The 15,549-nt window shown below is 43.4% G+C and overlaps 3 protein-coding genes across 3 annotated transcripts in view; 1 reads left to right on the top strand and 2 right to left on the bottom strand.

Moving 5' to 3' along the window:
• Positions 1-2,430: 2,430 nt before the first annotated feature.
• Positions 2,431-5,094, bottom strand: pigc (phosphatidylinositol glycan anchor biosynthesis, class C). The gene is made up of 3 exons (XM_069680390.1): positions 5,046-5,094; positions 4,200-4,431; positions 2,431-3,506 (listed from the first exon to the last, which is right to left on the bottom strand). Exons 2-3 carry the CDS (start codon positions 4,425-4,427, stop codon positions 2,850-2,852), a joined length of 885 nt encoding a protein of 294 aa, XP_069536491.1. The 5' UTR covers positions 4,428-4,431; positions 5,046-5,094; the 3' UTR covers positions 2,431-2,849.
• Positions 5,095-6,481: 1,387 nt separating this feature from the next.
• On the bottom strand, positions 6,482-12,523 carry tmed5 (transmembrane p24 trafficking protein 5). Its single transcript, XM_069679795.1, has 4 exons — positions 12,291-12,523; positions 11,579-11,676; positions 11,320-11,500; positions 6,482-9,448 (listed from the first exon to the last, which is right to left on the bottom strand). The coding sequence occupies exons 1-4, from the start codon at positions 12,477-12,479 to the stop codon at positions 9,230-9,232; spliced, it is 687 nt and encodes a 228-aa protein (XP_069535896.1). The 5' UTR covers positions 12,480-12,523; the 3' UTR covers positions 6,482-9,229.
• Positions 12,524-13,619: 1,096 nt separating this feature from the next.
• Positions 13,620-15,549, top strand: part of suco (SUN domain containing ossification factor) — a 47,998-nt gene continuing 46,068 nt past the window's right edge. The window contains 1 exon segment of the mRNA XM_069679519.1: positions 13,620-13,878. Within this exon segment, the coding sequence (XP_069535620.1) occupies positions 13,826-13,878 (53 nt within the window). The 5' untranslated portion in view covers positions 13,620-13,825.

Genomic DNA, 15,549 nt, shown 5'->3' on the forward strand with positions numbered 1-15,549 from the left:
TTTTTTTTAGGTTTGGAATGAAAAAATGTTTCTACTGCAGATCCTTAAAATGATTTGATGTCAGACAAAGCTTCACCTGCTGCTCTGAGTGAATATAGATGACACATCATCGCACACGTTTGTACTTCAAAGTTCATAACCTGTGGGTATGCACACCTGAGGGTAAGAAAGGTTGAGATGTAGTGAGCAAAGGGGATGATTTAATATTCCTTACAGAGCAGTGATGTAAATCACAATCATGTTGTCTTCCTCCTGACAACATGTGTGGCTCTCCAGTCTACACTTTATACAGTTTATTTATAATATCTTAGCTTTAACTGTCAGTGATGTGGCCGACACATTTATCAACACCAATGTTTTCAGGGTTCCACCTCTCGTCCCGTTTGGAGCTGTGGTAGGGAACCTCTGCAGAGACAAAGTGTAGTGGGAGGGCCATCGTTGGACAGTAGCTCTGTAGCGTTAGCTTGTGGAAGACTCTGCTCATGCTCAGAGCGCAGGCAGGAAGGCAGGTTATTACAGACCTGCAGCAGCTGAAGAGTCCAGATTTCTTTTTTTAGCATTTGATTCACTGATTTCTGTTTGAATTAAAAAATATCATTTCAACTAATATATATAGTTTAAAAAAAGGGTCAGCATCAGATGCTTGTTGAGTCTCAGAGCTCTGCAGGACAAATTCTCTAAGACTATGTTTTATAAAATGGAATCAGCATAACGCTGCCTTATGGACAACACGTACACGGATGCTGATATAAAAGCACGTTTGATTCATCAGCCCAGATGTGTAACTCTCATCCCTGTTTTCTCTGAAGTATCATTCATTTAATGCTCAGCTCAGTTTTCATTAGAGACCATTCAGCTTCACACGAATCAACTTAATGTTTCATATGAAATGCTAATAATGTTTCCCAGTTTCAGATGACGTGTTATTTTAACCCTATCTACCACTATTTACGGCCCCTCTGCTGCCGTACACTGTGACGTCACGTAACTATGACGCAGCTCCGTGTCTCTTGACGCGCGGTTCTCTGAGCAGCGGGGTGCCGCACACCTTCAGCCCGACTGAACTGAGTTAGACTCGGACCTCTCTGCTGCTAAATGGCGCCTCATCAACAGAGCGAGCTGAAGAGAAAACCAACGGAGAGACTCGGAAGCAAGAAGCCGGGAGAAGGAGAGGTGAAGGTACGACACCTAGCGGCCGACACACACACTGGCAGGCAGCTGGAGGCGCGCTCTGGTCCTGAATCATCGCATATTTGATTCCTTATTCACGGCTTAACGCGGTCACAGGGCGGGTCTGCTGAAGGAACCCATGTTTTCTGTTTACATGAGAGAAGAAAAGCGGATGTGAACACATGAGCCGTCAGCCGATGTTACCGTTATTATACAAAAACTTCATTATGAACATAAACAGAAGCTCCAACACTTCCAGCACCTGAACACAGAACACATGTTCATTATTGTAATGAACCGTTATTTTTTCTCTTTCTTATCTAATCAGGTAATCTGTACCAATCTGCGTGACTTTTCACGCTGTGTATCACTCCGCCTCGGCCCCGTGTCCTGAACACTGTTAACTTTCCAGCAGACAGTCTGTCTACATTAATCAGGCTGGTACCTCTGAATCACACAGCAGGCTCTTATTTCACTGGTGGATGATCAATGAAAACAAACAGGTCTGTTTGATCTGGTGTAAATGTTCATGATAAAAAACAGCTGATCCGTCAACACAGAGTGCAGGAGGATGTTTGGGTTGCTCGGCAACAAGAGCCCAGTTACAGTTCAGTTGTGGAACTAGTTGAGTTGGTGGAGCAACAACTAAAATCTGTTGATTGTTACAACAGTTAAAGCTTTATCACACTGGAGGTTGTGATTCATCAGCCCCGTGCCTGCAGGAACATCAGGCCCTCTCATGATATTGCTAAGTTGTCTTATCTTACAGCACTTCTTAAGTTAACAAAGTGCTTCAACAAATTTCTCATGAATTAAAACAATAAAAATGAAAAAAGATTCACACAGAGATTTATATTTAACAAACTGGATTTCAGTTTTTGGGGCCCGGCTGTGAAAGCCCAAATAAAGACACGGACAGCCCTAACACATTCATGTGTGAACACATGAATCAGAATCAGTGTTTATGTAGGTTCACACACACAAGGAAGTTGTTTTGGTGATTTTGGTGCAGAACAATTAACACAGAGCTAGAATAAAATTAAGTAAAAGACTTAAATAGAATAAAAATATAAAAAGCAATACACATAATACAAATAGTATAAAATATGTACAACAGGTGTGATTAAAAACTGTACAGGTGTGCCTGTGTCCTGGCTGATGATCTGACTCTACAAACCACAGCTGAGGGACCTTCAGTTTCTCAGTCTGTTGGCTATAATGAAATAAGAGTCATCACTATCAATACATCTGAGGCTTCAACATCTTTATTAGTGTATCAAACTGTGATCCAGGTTAAAACCACCTTCTGGTTATCCTTTATTTATTTTATCAAATAACATCCAGTTCTTAAAAACCCTCAAAAACATTCATTTGTACTTCCATAGACACACACACACACACACACACACACACACACACACACACACACACACACACACACACACGACAAGAGATCATTAAAACATCACTGATATCACGATTATGATCAGACTGTGTGCAGGTTTTAAAGTCAGCGTTACGCTCATCTTCTCTGTGGAGAAAAACAAGGTGTCATGGCCGTCCAGGCAGGTGTGTCAGTTTCAGTCAGTGTCAGTTTGGTCATACAGCACCAACATAACACTGCAGAAAGTCACTCATAAAACTCTGTCGGCTCACACCTTCAGTGTGAACTCGCTCTGTCAGTGCTGCAGGTGGCTGAGGTCCTCGTGGATCTCGGCCTCGTCCCAGGGTCCTTGGATGTTGTCTTTGTGCCTCTGCAGACGCACTAACAGCAGGGGGCACAGCAGTGTCACACTCCCTAAGGCCAGGGCCAAGAGTACAGCGCCCCCTGGTGACTGAGACCCAAGACCCCCCACCCCTCCGACACACACCCCCACACACACGCCTGTGAAGTGTCTGGGGGCGTTCTCCCTCAGCCTCTGCAGCAAGCAGGGCCACAGCGCGAACACCTCGAGGGCACAGCTGAGCATGGCGAAGGTGTGCAGAGCTCCAGGTAACCTGGAGGCCAAACACACCGAGGCGAACAGGGCTGCATTCAGCGACAGGCTGCCCGGGGGGGAGGGGTGGGCGTAGGGGAAGGACACCAGGTGGGCGAGCAGCATCACAGCAGACATGGCGTACACGGTGTCGGTGCTGACCGACTCTGTGAGCGTCTTTAGAACAGGAGAGAAGCCAAAGGTGAAGGAGAGAAAGATAGCAGCGCTCTGCAGGTCAGCCAGGCGAGTCCGAGGCTCACAGCCGGACTCGACCGGAGACGTCAGCGCTTGGTACAGTCCGTAACCCAGCAGGGCGCAGACCAGGCTGCTCCACAGGAGAGTCTCAGGGGACAGCAGACCCTGAGAGGGAGCAGAGAGGAGGATCAGATACGACCGAGGTGTGCTCCATGAGAACCGCAGATGATAATAATAATGACTATTTATATAGCACTTAAAAACAAACAAACAATGTGCTTGCTTTCCATAAAACAACAATAAAATTAACTAAAATAATAATATATTTATATAATATAAAACTACAAAAATGATGGTGTATATATATGAGGCAGGCAGGTACAACTAAAAACACATGAACAGAGATACAAATGTTGGATAAAATATAAAAAATTGGATGATAAGAAAGATTCACACAAAACACAGTGTAAAAGTGTGTTTTTAGAAGCTGCTGAAGATGAAAGTGATTTGCAGGCACAGGTGACCTGACAAAGAAGGTACAGCCAACTTTCTGGAGTCTGGACTGTGGAACCAAAATGAAGGTCCATGCTGGAGGATCTCAGGTTGTGACTTGGCTTAAACAGTTCAAATGTCAGAATTGTAGCTAAGAGTGAGACCTTTCTGTGCCATTCAAAGTGCTGAATAAAATCATTTCTAAATCGTACAGGTATCCAGTGCAGGTGTGCTTAGAAAGGTGTAATATGGTAATATTCCTGCTGCAGCATTTCGGTCTTTAATGTATGACCTCTGCCTGTGCAAAGAGAGCTGCAGTTTCTAGATCACATCAAATAAAGTCATGGAGATGCTCTGAAGCTCTACCTGCTCCATGTAGAGCCACAGGGAGATAAAAATGGCCACACAGGACAGCTGCTGTCCCACAAAGCCGGCCTCCTTCACCACGGCCCAGTACCGGTACTGTCTGATTCCCTCGTTCCTCCGTAACTCCTCCAGGAACCTCTGGTCCACGTAGTTATCTGGGAACGGCTGGTGCTCCCACAGAACCTTCCGCCAGGGCACAGCTGGACCCGGAGCCCCATCTGGCCCCATCACCCTGAACATACATACACATACACACACACACACACACACACACACACACACACACACACACACATACATTTATTGCACATTTATTGTAAAACGAGTATCTTGAAAATAAAAAAATAGGCAGCGGCATCTTTACGTGTATTGGTGAGTGTATAAAGTAAAGCTGTGTGTAACTAAATTACCACAAATCAAATCTATTGCAATTGTTTTCTGGTGTAAAGAACTGCACACAGTCAATAGTTTATTTTATACACCTGTCAGACGTCATTCACCTGAACACAGGGAGCTTGAATTATCTCATCACTATCTCTAGCATTGAAGCTAATGAGCTAACGCTGTCTGTCCCGTGATGTTTTTTGCTTGTATTGAAGTTCATTAACTGTTCTAACAGTGTATTAACAGACTTCATCATACTGTTAGTGCTGGTTTGCTGTCAGCTGATCGGGTCTAATCTGTGGACTGGTTTGACACTTGGCCGGCGCTGCTAACATGAAACTACGGCTACTTCCGGCTTTGACTCAACAATAAAACATACATTTGTGATTTAAACGTGTGTCAATAAACCTTAATATGTTGACGAAATGTTAACAGTCTTTAAAAACTAGTTATTCCACCTACCTGGAGGTCGATTGTGTTCAGCTCCGATGCTACAACCTCAACATGTCATTCACCCGGAAGTGAATAACTGCGTCAGCGCTCACAGCGCCCCCGGCTGGTGGACGTCAACAACTGTTTGTCAAATTCGTACTGATGATAACTTTTCTTTATTATTATTATTAAACAAGATTAAAGTTCAAACATTGATGCATTTCTCAATAATCAAAATCGTTAATTGGATGTAAAAATATACTGAAGACAGAACCATAAAAATAAATCGATAAAATAATAAAAAATAAGAATTAAAAACCATCAATCACACAAGAAATTAAACTCCTTTAACAGAGTGGAAGTCCGACTCAAGTATAATGAACAAGTCTAATAAAGGAAAGTGCTTCTGGGCCTTTCTGTCCATCATGCATCGGAGAGATTTTGCAATTATCCGTTGACATTTGGTTGAACTTTTAAATGTCTTTTCCTGTTTCTCTGACAGGTGTCTGTGTTGAACATCTGTGGCCCCTTCTTAACACCAGCCAACTCGCAGCCTTACATGTCTGCTAACAGGTGGTAGAACCTTCCAAAATATAACTATTCTCATGACGTTGAAGGTTTGTGTCACTTTCAATAAAATGATCAATTGTCTGTGAATAAGCAGCATCCCAATGCAGAGACGACAGTACACGGTGAGCTTTGTGAAGACTCAGGCAGCTGGACAACCTGTCAGCTCAAGCTCAGGGCCAAACGGACCAAAAACACAGAGCAGCATGGTAAACTCTGCAGCACAAATAAAACACCTCACACCTCCTTAAATAATCACACTCAGAAATGTGATTTTAAAACTCTATTTGTGATTGTTTGAGTGTATTTTGTTTAATATTCAACTGTTTTATTGAATCTATTTAAATTAATGTAGGGCTTTTCACACAACTGTTATCTATTACACCTTAATCTTCTTAATTTATCCATCAAATGATCTCCCTTGATTGGAGGATTTTTATTGAGTAAATCTTGGTATTTCCTGTTTTCGTTGGTTTGCCTTGTTCCACATCCACATGTAGTCATGCTTACATGTCTCTTATATCTCTGCCTCAAGCTGCAGACAGGATCCTGTTTGAACAAAGAGAGTGTTTCCAGATCTAATGGATCCTCCACACAGCGTCTGATTGGCCCGTAAGTGTCATGAATCAAACTGTAACACTGTGAAAGAGAAATGATGAACAAAACCTCTTCCTGTCCTTTCAGTCCTCCTTGGCTGCGGCCGCGTTGTTTAGCAGGCATCTCAGCTTCTGCACTGAAGGAGTGTCTCACCATCAGGTCGCTGCAGCGCCAGAACAAAGCAGCAGAGAGTCAGTGTTTTGGTCTCACCTGATTCACCTGAGCAGCTGCATGCGTGAGGGAGTCCTCGCTCTCATGCAGCTCAACGTCTCCACAAACAGTAAAACAACAGAACACTAAGGTCAGAAAATGTGTTGTTTTATTTGTACACATTTACAACTACAGGACATTAGTAGAATAAATATCTTATAATGTTCTCTCTGACCGTCTGCTGCATCAGGGCTGAGAGGTTATTCATCCAACACAGTGTGGCTGTTCAATCAGAAACTACTTAAACATCAGTAACTCAAAAATATGTTTAAAATACAGGGCCGGCAGAATTCACCCCCCCTTAAAGCTTTCTTACCGTTTCACAAACGAGCAGTCCAAAGAGCAGACGTCTGTATGAACCTGGCACATTTTAAACAGTCCGTTAGTCAGGGACAGCAGGGCAGCAGCGCCTGTTAAACTTTCATTTGTTCATGATTTTGTACTTTTCTGTGCTGGTCATAATCACTTCACTAAACCCGGTGAAGTCTATTTTAATTTGCAGATGTCACGCGACAAAACATGGAAAAAAGGGGATGAATAATTATTTAAGGCATGGGATTTGTAGTTCATCACTTACTTCCAGACTTTCATCATACAGCACTTAAATTATATTCTGGATACACAGTGAGATCAGGAGGGACACAGGGTGGCAGGTGGCTCTTAAACTGAGGCAGACGATGAGGCATTTCTACTAGGAACCCAAATACTTTAAATATTGTGGCACAAACGTCTCATAATAAAAATCAGACTGCTCAAAGGTCGGTTTCACAGCCCGTCCAACATGAAGCTGGTAAATCATGAATTCATGTGCTCCCTGTAACTTTGTCTTACAGTACAGGGCAGACTCAGAACATGGCAGCATGGAGCCTCCAGCTGAGTAGTTGAATAGTAGTAGTGAATAGCTTACAAGCATCCAATGAGAGAAAAGCTTCACTCACAGATCAGGACACTTTGCAGATAATCCCACAAAAACATACTTTAAATTATGCTCCAAGAATAATAAAAACAGATGTTGTTCTGCGGCGTCAGAGGCAGTGCAATGATCACATGTCAGTTTGTAATGATGGCCAGTAACATGAATATCAAACATAATACACAGAAACATTAAAAAGACACTGACAGAACGTTAGTGAGCGGCTCGTGCACACTGAGCAGATCAGTGCACCCGTGCAGAAGTGGTAATGACCTTCCAGGTGTCAGGAGGATAGAAATAGACTCGCGTCACCAGAGAGACGGGCAGCTCAACATCTTCACACAGAAGGTGGCTGTAAGCAGACACCCCCCACACACCTCCTCTGCCCCTCCGCCACCCAACCCAGCAGGCGTGAGGCGGGGCTGCCGGCCATTCAGGGTACGACACCACCAGTCATGGCTGAGGAGAGCGGGGCACAAGTTTACTCTTCTACTACTTCAGGTGCCTTTAGAACAGCGTCAGCAGCGTTAGCAGCATTAGCATCGTTAGCCCCACCTGAACACCTGACTCTTTGGTGTGGCATCAGTGAAATCGGACTCTCTGTTAGAGATGTTCTGATACCGATTGTGAAACCTAGGCTTTAGCTTTGGCTGATACAGAGCGCCCTGTGATACTAACATGATAAAAACAGAGATGTTGTTAATACTGTTCTTCAGCTGTAGGCTGCATTACTGTAGGCTTCCTGTATGTATATATATATATATGCATCACTGCTTCAGGCCTGGCTCAGAACACTGAAGGGATCCTAACCCTGAGTCAAGCTAAGCACCTAAAACAAGCTAGGTGAACGTTAGCATCAGCTCGGCGCGCGGCCCCTCCTGACGTCCTGCGTCCGCCAGAGTCAAGAAGCGGGATTTTTAGTACGAAGCTTCTTTATTTTGTTTTCACTTGTTATAATGATCCTAACTTTATTTTTTTTAAACTAAGCCTCGAATGTGTGATGGGAACACATTTTGCTAGCTTTGACTAACACTTTACTCTCCGTTAGCAGTCACTGTTTCACTTAACGGCTTTAAAACGTTGCAGCTGCTAAAGTAGATGTAAAGTAGAGCCGTGTGTTAATGCTGATTAGTTTTTCGTGGCAGCCATAATATATATTATTGCTGTGTGAGAAACGAGTTGTATTTTTGTGAGGCTAATAAAATACTGTATCACATCTGTGCATTAACTGGCGTACTCATCTACACCTGACGGGCTGCACCGAGGCGTTTCTAAGGCTGGTTTCGGTATCAGAACAACTCTTCTCTCCAGGAACAACAACGACAGCAAAGGAAGAAATATTCAAAGGCCTCACAGACTGAAAAAACCCACGAAGGCGTCTCAGTAACACACAAAGGAACACTTGAGAGGAAGACACTGACAGACTGTCCCACGCCTGTTTGGCAGAAATAAATTCTTCACACAGTTTTTCATTTCTTCATCGAGTTTAGCTCAAATAAAAACATGTCCAAAGAAAAAAGGACATTTTGGCAGCTGGCTTGTAACTTTAGGCTCTGTTAGAAAAATAGTCACATCATAAACATGCTTGTTTTGTCACTTTGTGGGAGGAATTACAGCAGCTAGGGAGGACTAGAAAACATGTACAAGAGAGACAAAGAGACTGAGTTTGCAGAGTGAACCAGGGACTCGGGCCGTCCCTTTGACTCCACAGGACTGAGGAGAGCAACAATAGTGGTGACTTTATTATTAAGAACGTCCAAATGTCAGTTTGTGTATGTGTGCGTGCGTATCTGAGAATTACATCTTGTCTTAAAGTCAGGAGATCTGCTGAGAAACAATCCCAGGTGTGTCTGTCGGCAGGTGCGTTAGTCTCTCTCTCTCTCTCTCTCTCTCTCTCTCTCTCTCTGTCCCTCCATGTCGGGCGGGGTTATGTACGGATTTTCCTCTTATCTTCAAACAGCGAGCGCACCAGGTAGACCTGAACCGCTGATACCAACATCATAGCAATCATATTTATCACCGACCAGAAGTTCACACGGTCGAAGTTACTCTCCTGGAGGTTTCTGTCGCGAGCCTCGAACGCCCGCAGCACCGTCTGGATCTGCACGCTCTTCCCCAGACGAGCCTTCACGTTGTTGATGGCGTCCTGAGGGAGACGAGACAGCGGTTAGAAGAATTCACGACTACACGGTTCCTGTTAGACACACTGTTCAGACTGCCAGCACAAACCGGACTGATTGTAGAAAGTCTGAGCTGGGAATGATGCTGATTAGATACAAGACACATGTGGAGGTGGTTTGAATTGTGACTGATTCACGGTGTAAAAAGCCTTCTCAGCCTTCTCCGTGCTTGTACTGATGATGATGGAGGGGTTTGCTCTGTGGTTTGACTCACTGGTTTGACTCTCTGGAGTGTGAAATGATTTTGCTTCCATGTTCCAGCGTACATACTTAGTGTCAGAATCAGACTGGGCGAACACATAGGAGGTGATGGCCTCCGGTTTATATTGCTCTCAGTGTTCAGACACACAAAGACGTATGCTTGGAAATACGACGACAAGCTCGACACAGTCAAACAACATTATACCAGGTCTACGCCTGCGTCTTACCACAGCAACCCGTGCAGACAGGTTGGTGATGTCTGGACGAGGAAATCCAATCTGATTAGTTGCAAATACAGAGCGATCAGAAAGATCTGATGTCGGAGACAAATCAGCTGAGATCTCTTTGGGCGGGTTTGATTTTGTAAACAAAGCAGCTCCATCATGTTTCTTCCTCTAAGAGAAAACTTCTTCCTGCACAGCTGGAACATTCATTTCCTGTCTTTGAAATGATGCCTGAGTGACCTATGACACAGATGAAGTCCGTTTCTGGTGAGGGGTGGTGCAGGCTGCTGTACTGCAGGCTGAAACAATTGGCTGCCCTCGGCCAATAGGTGACAGTTCATGCCTTGGTCTATTCTTGTGACACTCTCCTTGTGACTACCTCAGGGTTTTTCCATGTGCACGTGCTGCAGTGGTGACACTGTCTCAGTTTCAGCATCACAGCAGGAGGCAGCCTGGTCCTCCTGGATAGTAACGCCAACCCCTGAAAACTGTCCAGCCTCTTGTGTCTGTGCTTTTGGAGCTTCTACATGAATCTGTTCAGAGTTCAGTTTCACAGCTGTCTTCCTGTTTGGACTTTCATACATACAAGATACTGCTGAGCAAAATAGACATTTGCTAACAAACAAAACACCCACGCTCAGACAAAAAGTCCACTTATTTATTGTGCCCACGATAAATTGGATGACGTCTTTATCTGTGAGCGCTGAGTTTTGTTTGTGTGCTGTGAATCTTCTATCGTATAAAAGTGTTGGAGCTAAGCTGCTGTGTTCCACATGTTATAGTCAGAACATCTCCTGCTGTTGCTGCTACACAGAAAGAATTTCCTCTGGCTGACCTGTGGGATGCAATGAGGTGTGTTTGTCACCAAATGAATGGAACTTTATAAAATAAAGTTTTATTATTCTTAAACTAAAGCAAGTCTAATCAACCAAATACGGACGGCTGTGCTGCGTTACATCAGTTTTAGAATATCAGGGGGAACAATAAAAACAGAAACATTCACAGTGAGGTGATGAGAGCTGCAGGTGATGTCTCTGACTGTGATCTGACACCTCCAACACATCTACACCTTGCTGTGCTCTGCAGGAAAATACACTCACACCATGCCAGAACAGCTCCACAACCTCCCCCACTATGGAATAATGTTTTATGCAGTGGATAGCATGCTATTCTGTTGGCAGCCTGTTGGGTCACTCTGCCCCCTGTGTCACGGTGTGAGGGTAGGTGGCACAGTGGCAATAATCTCAGGGGCAGACAAGAGAGGGCCAAAGTCTGAAACTACCAATGAGGATCAAACAAACACACTTTGAATCAGTTCAACGTGTCATTATGGTCGAGTGTAAAACAACTGTGACGCTGCTGCATTTCAGTTTAATCTGTCAGAATAACAAACATGTAGTCTGTACCCTCACCATGATGTCCTCCAGCTTCATGTCTAGCATGTCTGTTCCGTGGACGTACTCCTTCCAGTCGTCGGGGTCTTCGTCCGTGTCCATGTTGTCCAGGATCAGCTCGAAGAAGATGAGCTTCTGGGAGACAGAGCTGAACGAGTTGTCAAAGCAGAACATGTAGTCTCCATCCTCTGTTTCCACACTGAGGGAAGAAGAGACGGTGAGAGCCGGCACAGGTATCTGTGTCACTAATGTTTGCCAGATCCCGTTTGTAACTTACGTGTGCACTCCATCTGACTTGCGGTAGTCACTGAACAGCACTTGGCCAGAAGGAGAGGAGATTAAGAAGTCTACGTCGAGACCTGCTCCATCTAATACCTGTGGACAGGTGAGAACAACACAGAAAGGAAAATGAGACATTAAAACATTTCTGCAGGTTTGTGTAGGTTTATATTTTCTCGAGTTATTTTTGCACATTGAATGTGAGGAATGCTAGTTTTTCCCTTCAAGGTCTCCACTGGGAGTGATAAGTCTGGGCTGTCCTCCATGATAGACACTACAACAGATGTATAACATGCCTGTAATGTCTCCAACAAAGCACCGCCTCCTCCCTAACACCAGACACACCAGAAAGTCCATTCCAGAGGTTCATTCATTGCGGAGATCTGCATAATTTCCTGTATAACAGGTTCCCAGCAATATGAAAATGAGGTGTAAGCCACCAAACCAGCTGGCTCTCATACAACACACACACTTGTTATAACGTGGCAGTGTACCAGAGTGGTTTGCATGAATATTAGCAGTACATGACAAACACAATGTGCACATTAACTATGATTAAAGGGATAAATAACGGGTTCGCCAAGTGTCATGTATGTCAGGGTTGACTCTGCCAAATGGGGGTTATCATTGACTTGACAAACAGACAGCTAGTCCAAATGTGTTTATCTAAAGTTATAATTTCACAACAGATAATCCCATTTATATCTGACCTGATATTCAATCTCCAGAGAGGCATCTTTCTTCATGGTCTGGTAAAAACACTCTTTGCGACCCGGGGGGAGAGTGAACGTGAAGTCGCTGTCCAACGACTGAGAGAAGGCAGCCAGCACCACGAACCTGTCCGAGAGCAGAGCGACAAACACGGACAGGACACATAGAATCACCCGGGACACCTCCATAGTGTCTAAAAGTCCAAAAGAGCCGAAGCGATACTACAGCAGCTAGCCGCTGTATCGGTGAGTGAGCGGCGGAACAGCTAGCTGTGTTCGCCCAAACTTCACTTCTGTACAAATATTCTCAGGACTGTCAAAGGTTCAGGACCCCGCCTGTATAAAATTATGACAATAATTACTCCAACAATGCGTTATAAATCCACTATACTATTTCAAGTTGATCTAATTAAGGTATTTTTTTATCGCATTCAGTTAATATTCATTATAAAGAATAAAAAAACAGGCGAACTTTTGGGGCCTGTCTCGAAATGCACTCTGGGACATGTAGTTCTGTTGTGCCGCGTGCGTAAACATAAAGAACCATAGAGGGAAATCAAAAAGAAGTATTCCTTTTTTAAAATAAAATGTTGGTGTAATTGGGCAATATGAGCCAACATTTCAAAGAAGGAAAGCATGATCAATGCTATATACACTTGAACAGTTGGTTGTTGTTGGAGGAGGGACAAGATTCGTCTTTGCTAGTGTCTACAAATGTCTACAAATCTCAAAAATGTGGTGTTTTTTCAAGGTCATTTAACTTTAGTGACAGTTGGAATTCCTTTTAATATTGTCAGCCTCATTAAATAACCCAGCGTCAATAAAGTCATTTATGAAACGTGGGGTATTAAAATGTCTATATATCGATCCTCTAATTTACAAAATGTATGTTTTTATTAGTAGGTAACTTCAGAATTTTCTTGAATTCACGTTTTTAGACTGTATGAAGGTGCTTTCGATGAAGAAAAAAAGTACACGATGTTCCTTCAGTCACCACACATCTCATTCAGTGATTTCGACATAATTGCTTTCATAGCCACAAAGGTTTCATAGGTAGTGCCCTAAAATGAAACGTTACAGATGATTGTGCAATTATTAAAAATATTGCGTGTTTTAATGATTTGTATATCAAGAAAAAGGTGACGCGTCCTGCTCCTCAGCCACCAGCTCATCCTCAGTCAGAGAGGGCGGAGAGTTTGTTTCATACGCTGTTACTACGTAGCCTGTGATTGGTCGAATAAACCACAGGTCGATTTTGATTGGTCGGACGTGAAGCAGGGGTTGAACATACCGAGAGGCAGCTACCCTTCAACAGCAGTGGATATGAAAGCTGAAAAAGAGGCGGACAACTGGTCCGCACAATGAAAATTAGCACACCTCAAGTGTAGGTTTTATCCACAGAAGACAGTCGTGTGTTCATTTGTAATCACGACAGGCCCTCAGCCGTTAGAAAGCCTGTTTTCGGTGTTAAGTGCAACCGTCAGAGGTTAGAAAAAACCCCAAAGAGCGAGGATGTTGGTCCCCGCGGGAAGATAATGAAGAGGCTGCGCGTTTTGTTGGTGTGCCTCATCGCAGCTCTCCTGTGCTGGTAAGCTTAGCCCCACACCCCAATTCACATGATTAATAACGTGTCAGACAATGACAGCCGTAACAACAACTGCAACATGTCTAATGATAACTGTTCTGGTCGTCACGTCGCTTTTCTTGGTGTCTTTTGCCGCATAATACCCGTCATTCATCAGTGTGAAGGGACGTGAATCCTCCCTGCTACACTGCTAACATTACCAACTAGTTAACACATTATCAGCTAGTTAACTACACTGCGAGCTGTGATATTCAGTTGACCTATTACTGTTAAGGAAGAGCATTGGCACGTTTTAATCTGTTCTTGGCACAACTGGTTGCTTAGCTGTTTTTTGTGGGTTAGTAGGTTGGCTAGCCAGCTGTTGATTAGCAGCATAGCTAGCTAACCTAAACCATTGAAGTTGACACAAAACGTTATTGTTCGGTGGGATGCTAACGCTGGTGTTGACCAAGATATCCTGGACGAGCTGCGTGTCCCTTATCTTCAACAGTTTTGATGATACAATTTCAGTTTCCTCCCTCTAACGCTGGACTGCAAATACCCGTTATTTCACCATTAGTTCCTTTTTATTTAATGTCTTAAAATCGATTAGTTAGCCTGGGCATATTTGAACCTAGAATAACATAATAATAATAATAATAATAATAATAATAATAGAGAAGCAAGAGAAGCAACCACATCTCTGCTGAAAACATGCTGACATTGATTGCCTTATAAATAAATGGCAAATAATTATTATCAGTGTACATGTTGCGCATGTACTAGAATACATCAGATACCCACTGAGCAATATGAAAACACGTCCTGAAGAGAAGCTCTGGCTTTGTCAACAATAATGTGACATGTTGTTGCAGGTGTGGATGTTTTTTTAACAGTTTCAGAGGAACACGACATGTTGTCAGTTTGCAGTCTCGATGTCAGCCTTTAGAACCACATACTGGAAGGTGTTCGGTTGAAAGAGAAAATCTAAGTATATAAGATCAACTGCAAAAAATGAGGTGGTGGATTTTGCAGGCACAGCATGGACAGTTCCTCTCCACAGTGCTCGCACACACACGCACACACACACAAACTCAGAGGTGACATCCGTTAGATTAACACAAGTCCAATGAGTTTGTTTAATCTGGGTGGCACGGAGCAGGTAACAAAACGCAGGGTTTGTGAAATGGGATTAACTGGGCAGCTAACATGCCACCGTTTTCCCGTGGTGACCCAGGAGCAGCTAAACGCTCAGGTCGCTGTTTCTTTCTCCGCTTTCACTGTGATGAGTATTTTCTTCACTTTTCTAGACTGTGTTTGAGGGTTTTATTCTTTAGGAGAGTGAAAACAGTTACTCCTGTTAACTGGTTGAATGAATGAAGAAAAGAAGATTTCTTTTGGAGGATTATTACTCAAAGGAAGTTACAGTTAAAACCTCCAATAACTGAGCCCCTCCAGATATCATACCATCAGGAAATGAAACCCTATTGTTATCATATACAGAACCAACCATGGTTAAAATAATAATCATGTTCATATCATTCATACTTGAGGTCCCTTGTTATTAAATTCGAGTGTATTTTTCTTCCTTCATAACATCTGAAACAGACTTTAATGCTCATGTTTTAAGTATGAGGCTTATAAAACGCCTTCATCAATAAGTAAAACTCTCTCCAGTGCACAATCCTGTGTAGT

This window comes from Semicossyphus pulcher, unplaced genomic scaffold (genome assembly GCF_022749685.1).
Source record: "Semicossyphus pulcher isolate SPU_LCO1_2020_fin unplaced genomic scaffold, fSemPul1.0.p SCAF_4, whole genome shotgun sequence".
NCBI lineage: Eukaryota > Metazoa > Chordata > Actinopteri > Labriformes > Labridae > Semicossyphus > Semicossyphus pulcher.

Bases quoted from the DNA above. Each gene is read 5' to 3' on its own strand.
- pigc (XM_069680390.1), bottom strand. From the start codon at position 4,427: ATGGGGCCAGATGGGGCTCCGGGTCCAGCTGTGCCCTGGCGGAAGGTT. The intron at 3,507-4,199 runs GTAGAGCTTCAG...GCTCCCTCTCAG, and splicing joins TGTGGCTCTACATGGAGCAG to GGTCTGCTGTCCCCTGAGAC.
- tmed5 (XM_069679795.1), bottom strand. From the start codon at position 12,479: ATGGAGGTGTCCCGGGTGATTCTATGTGTCCTGTCCGTGTTTGTCGCT. The intron at 11,677-12,290 runs GTCAGATATAAA...ACCTGTCCACAG, and splicing joins CTCTGGAGATTGAATATCAG to GTATTAGATGGAGCAGGTCT. The intron at 9,449-11,319 runs GTGAGGGTACAG...CGTCTCCCTCAG, and splicing joins TGAAGCTGGAGGACATCATG to GACGCCATCAACAACGTGAA.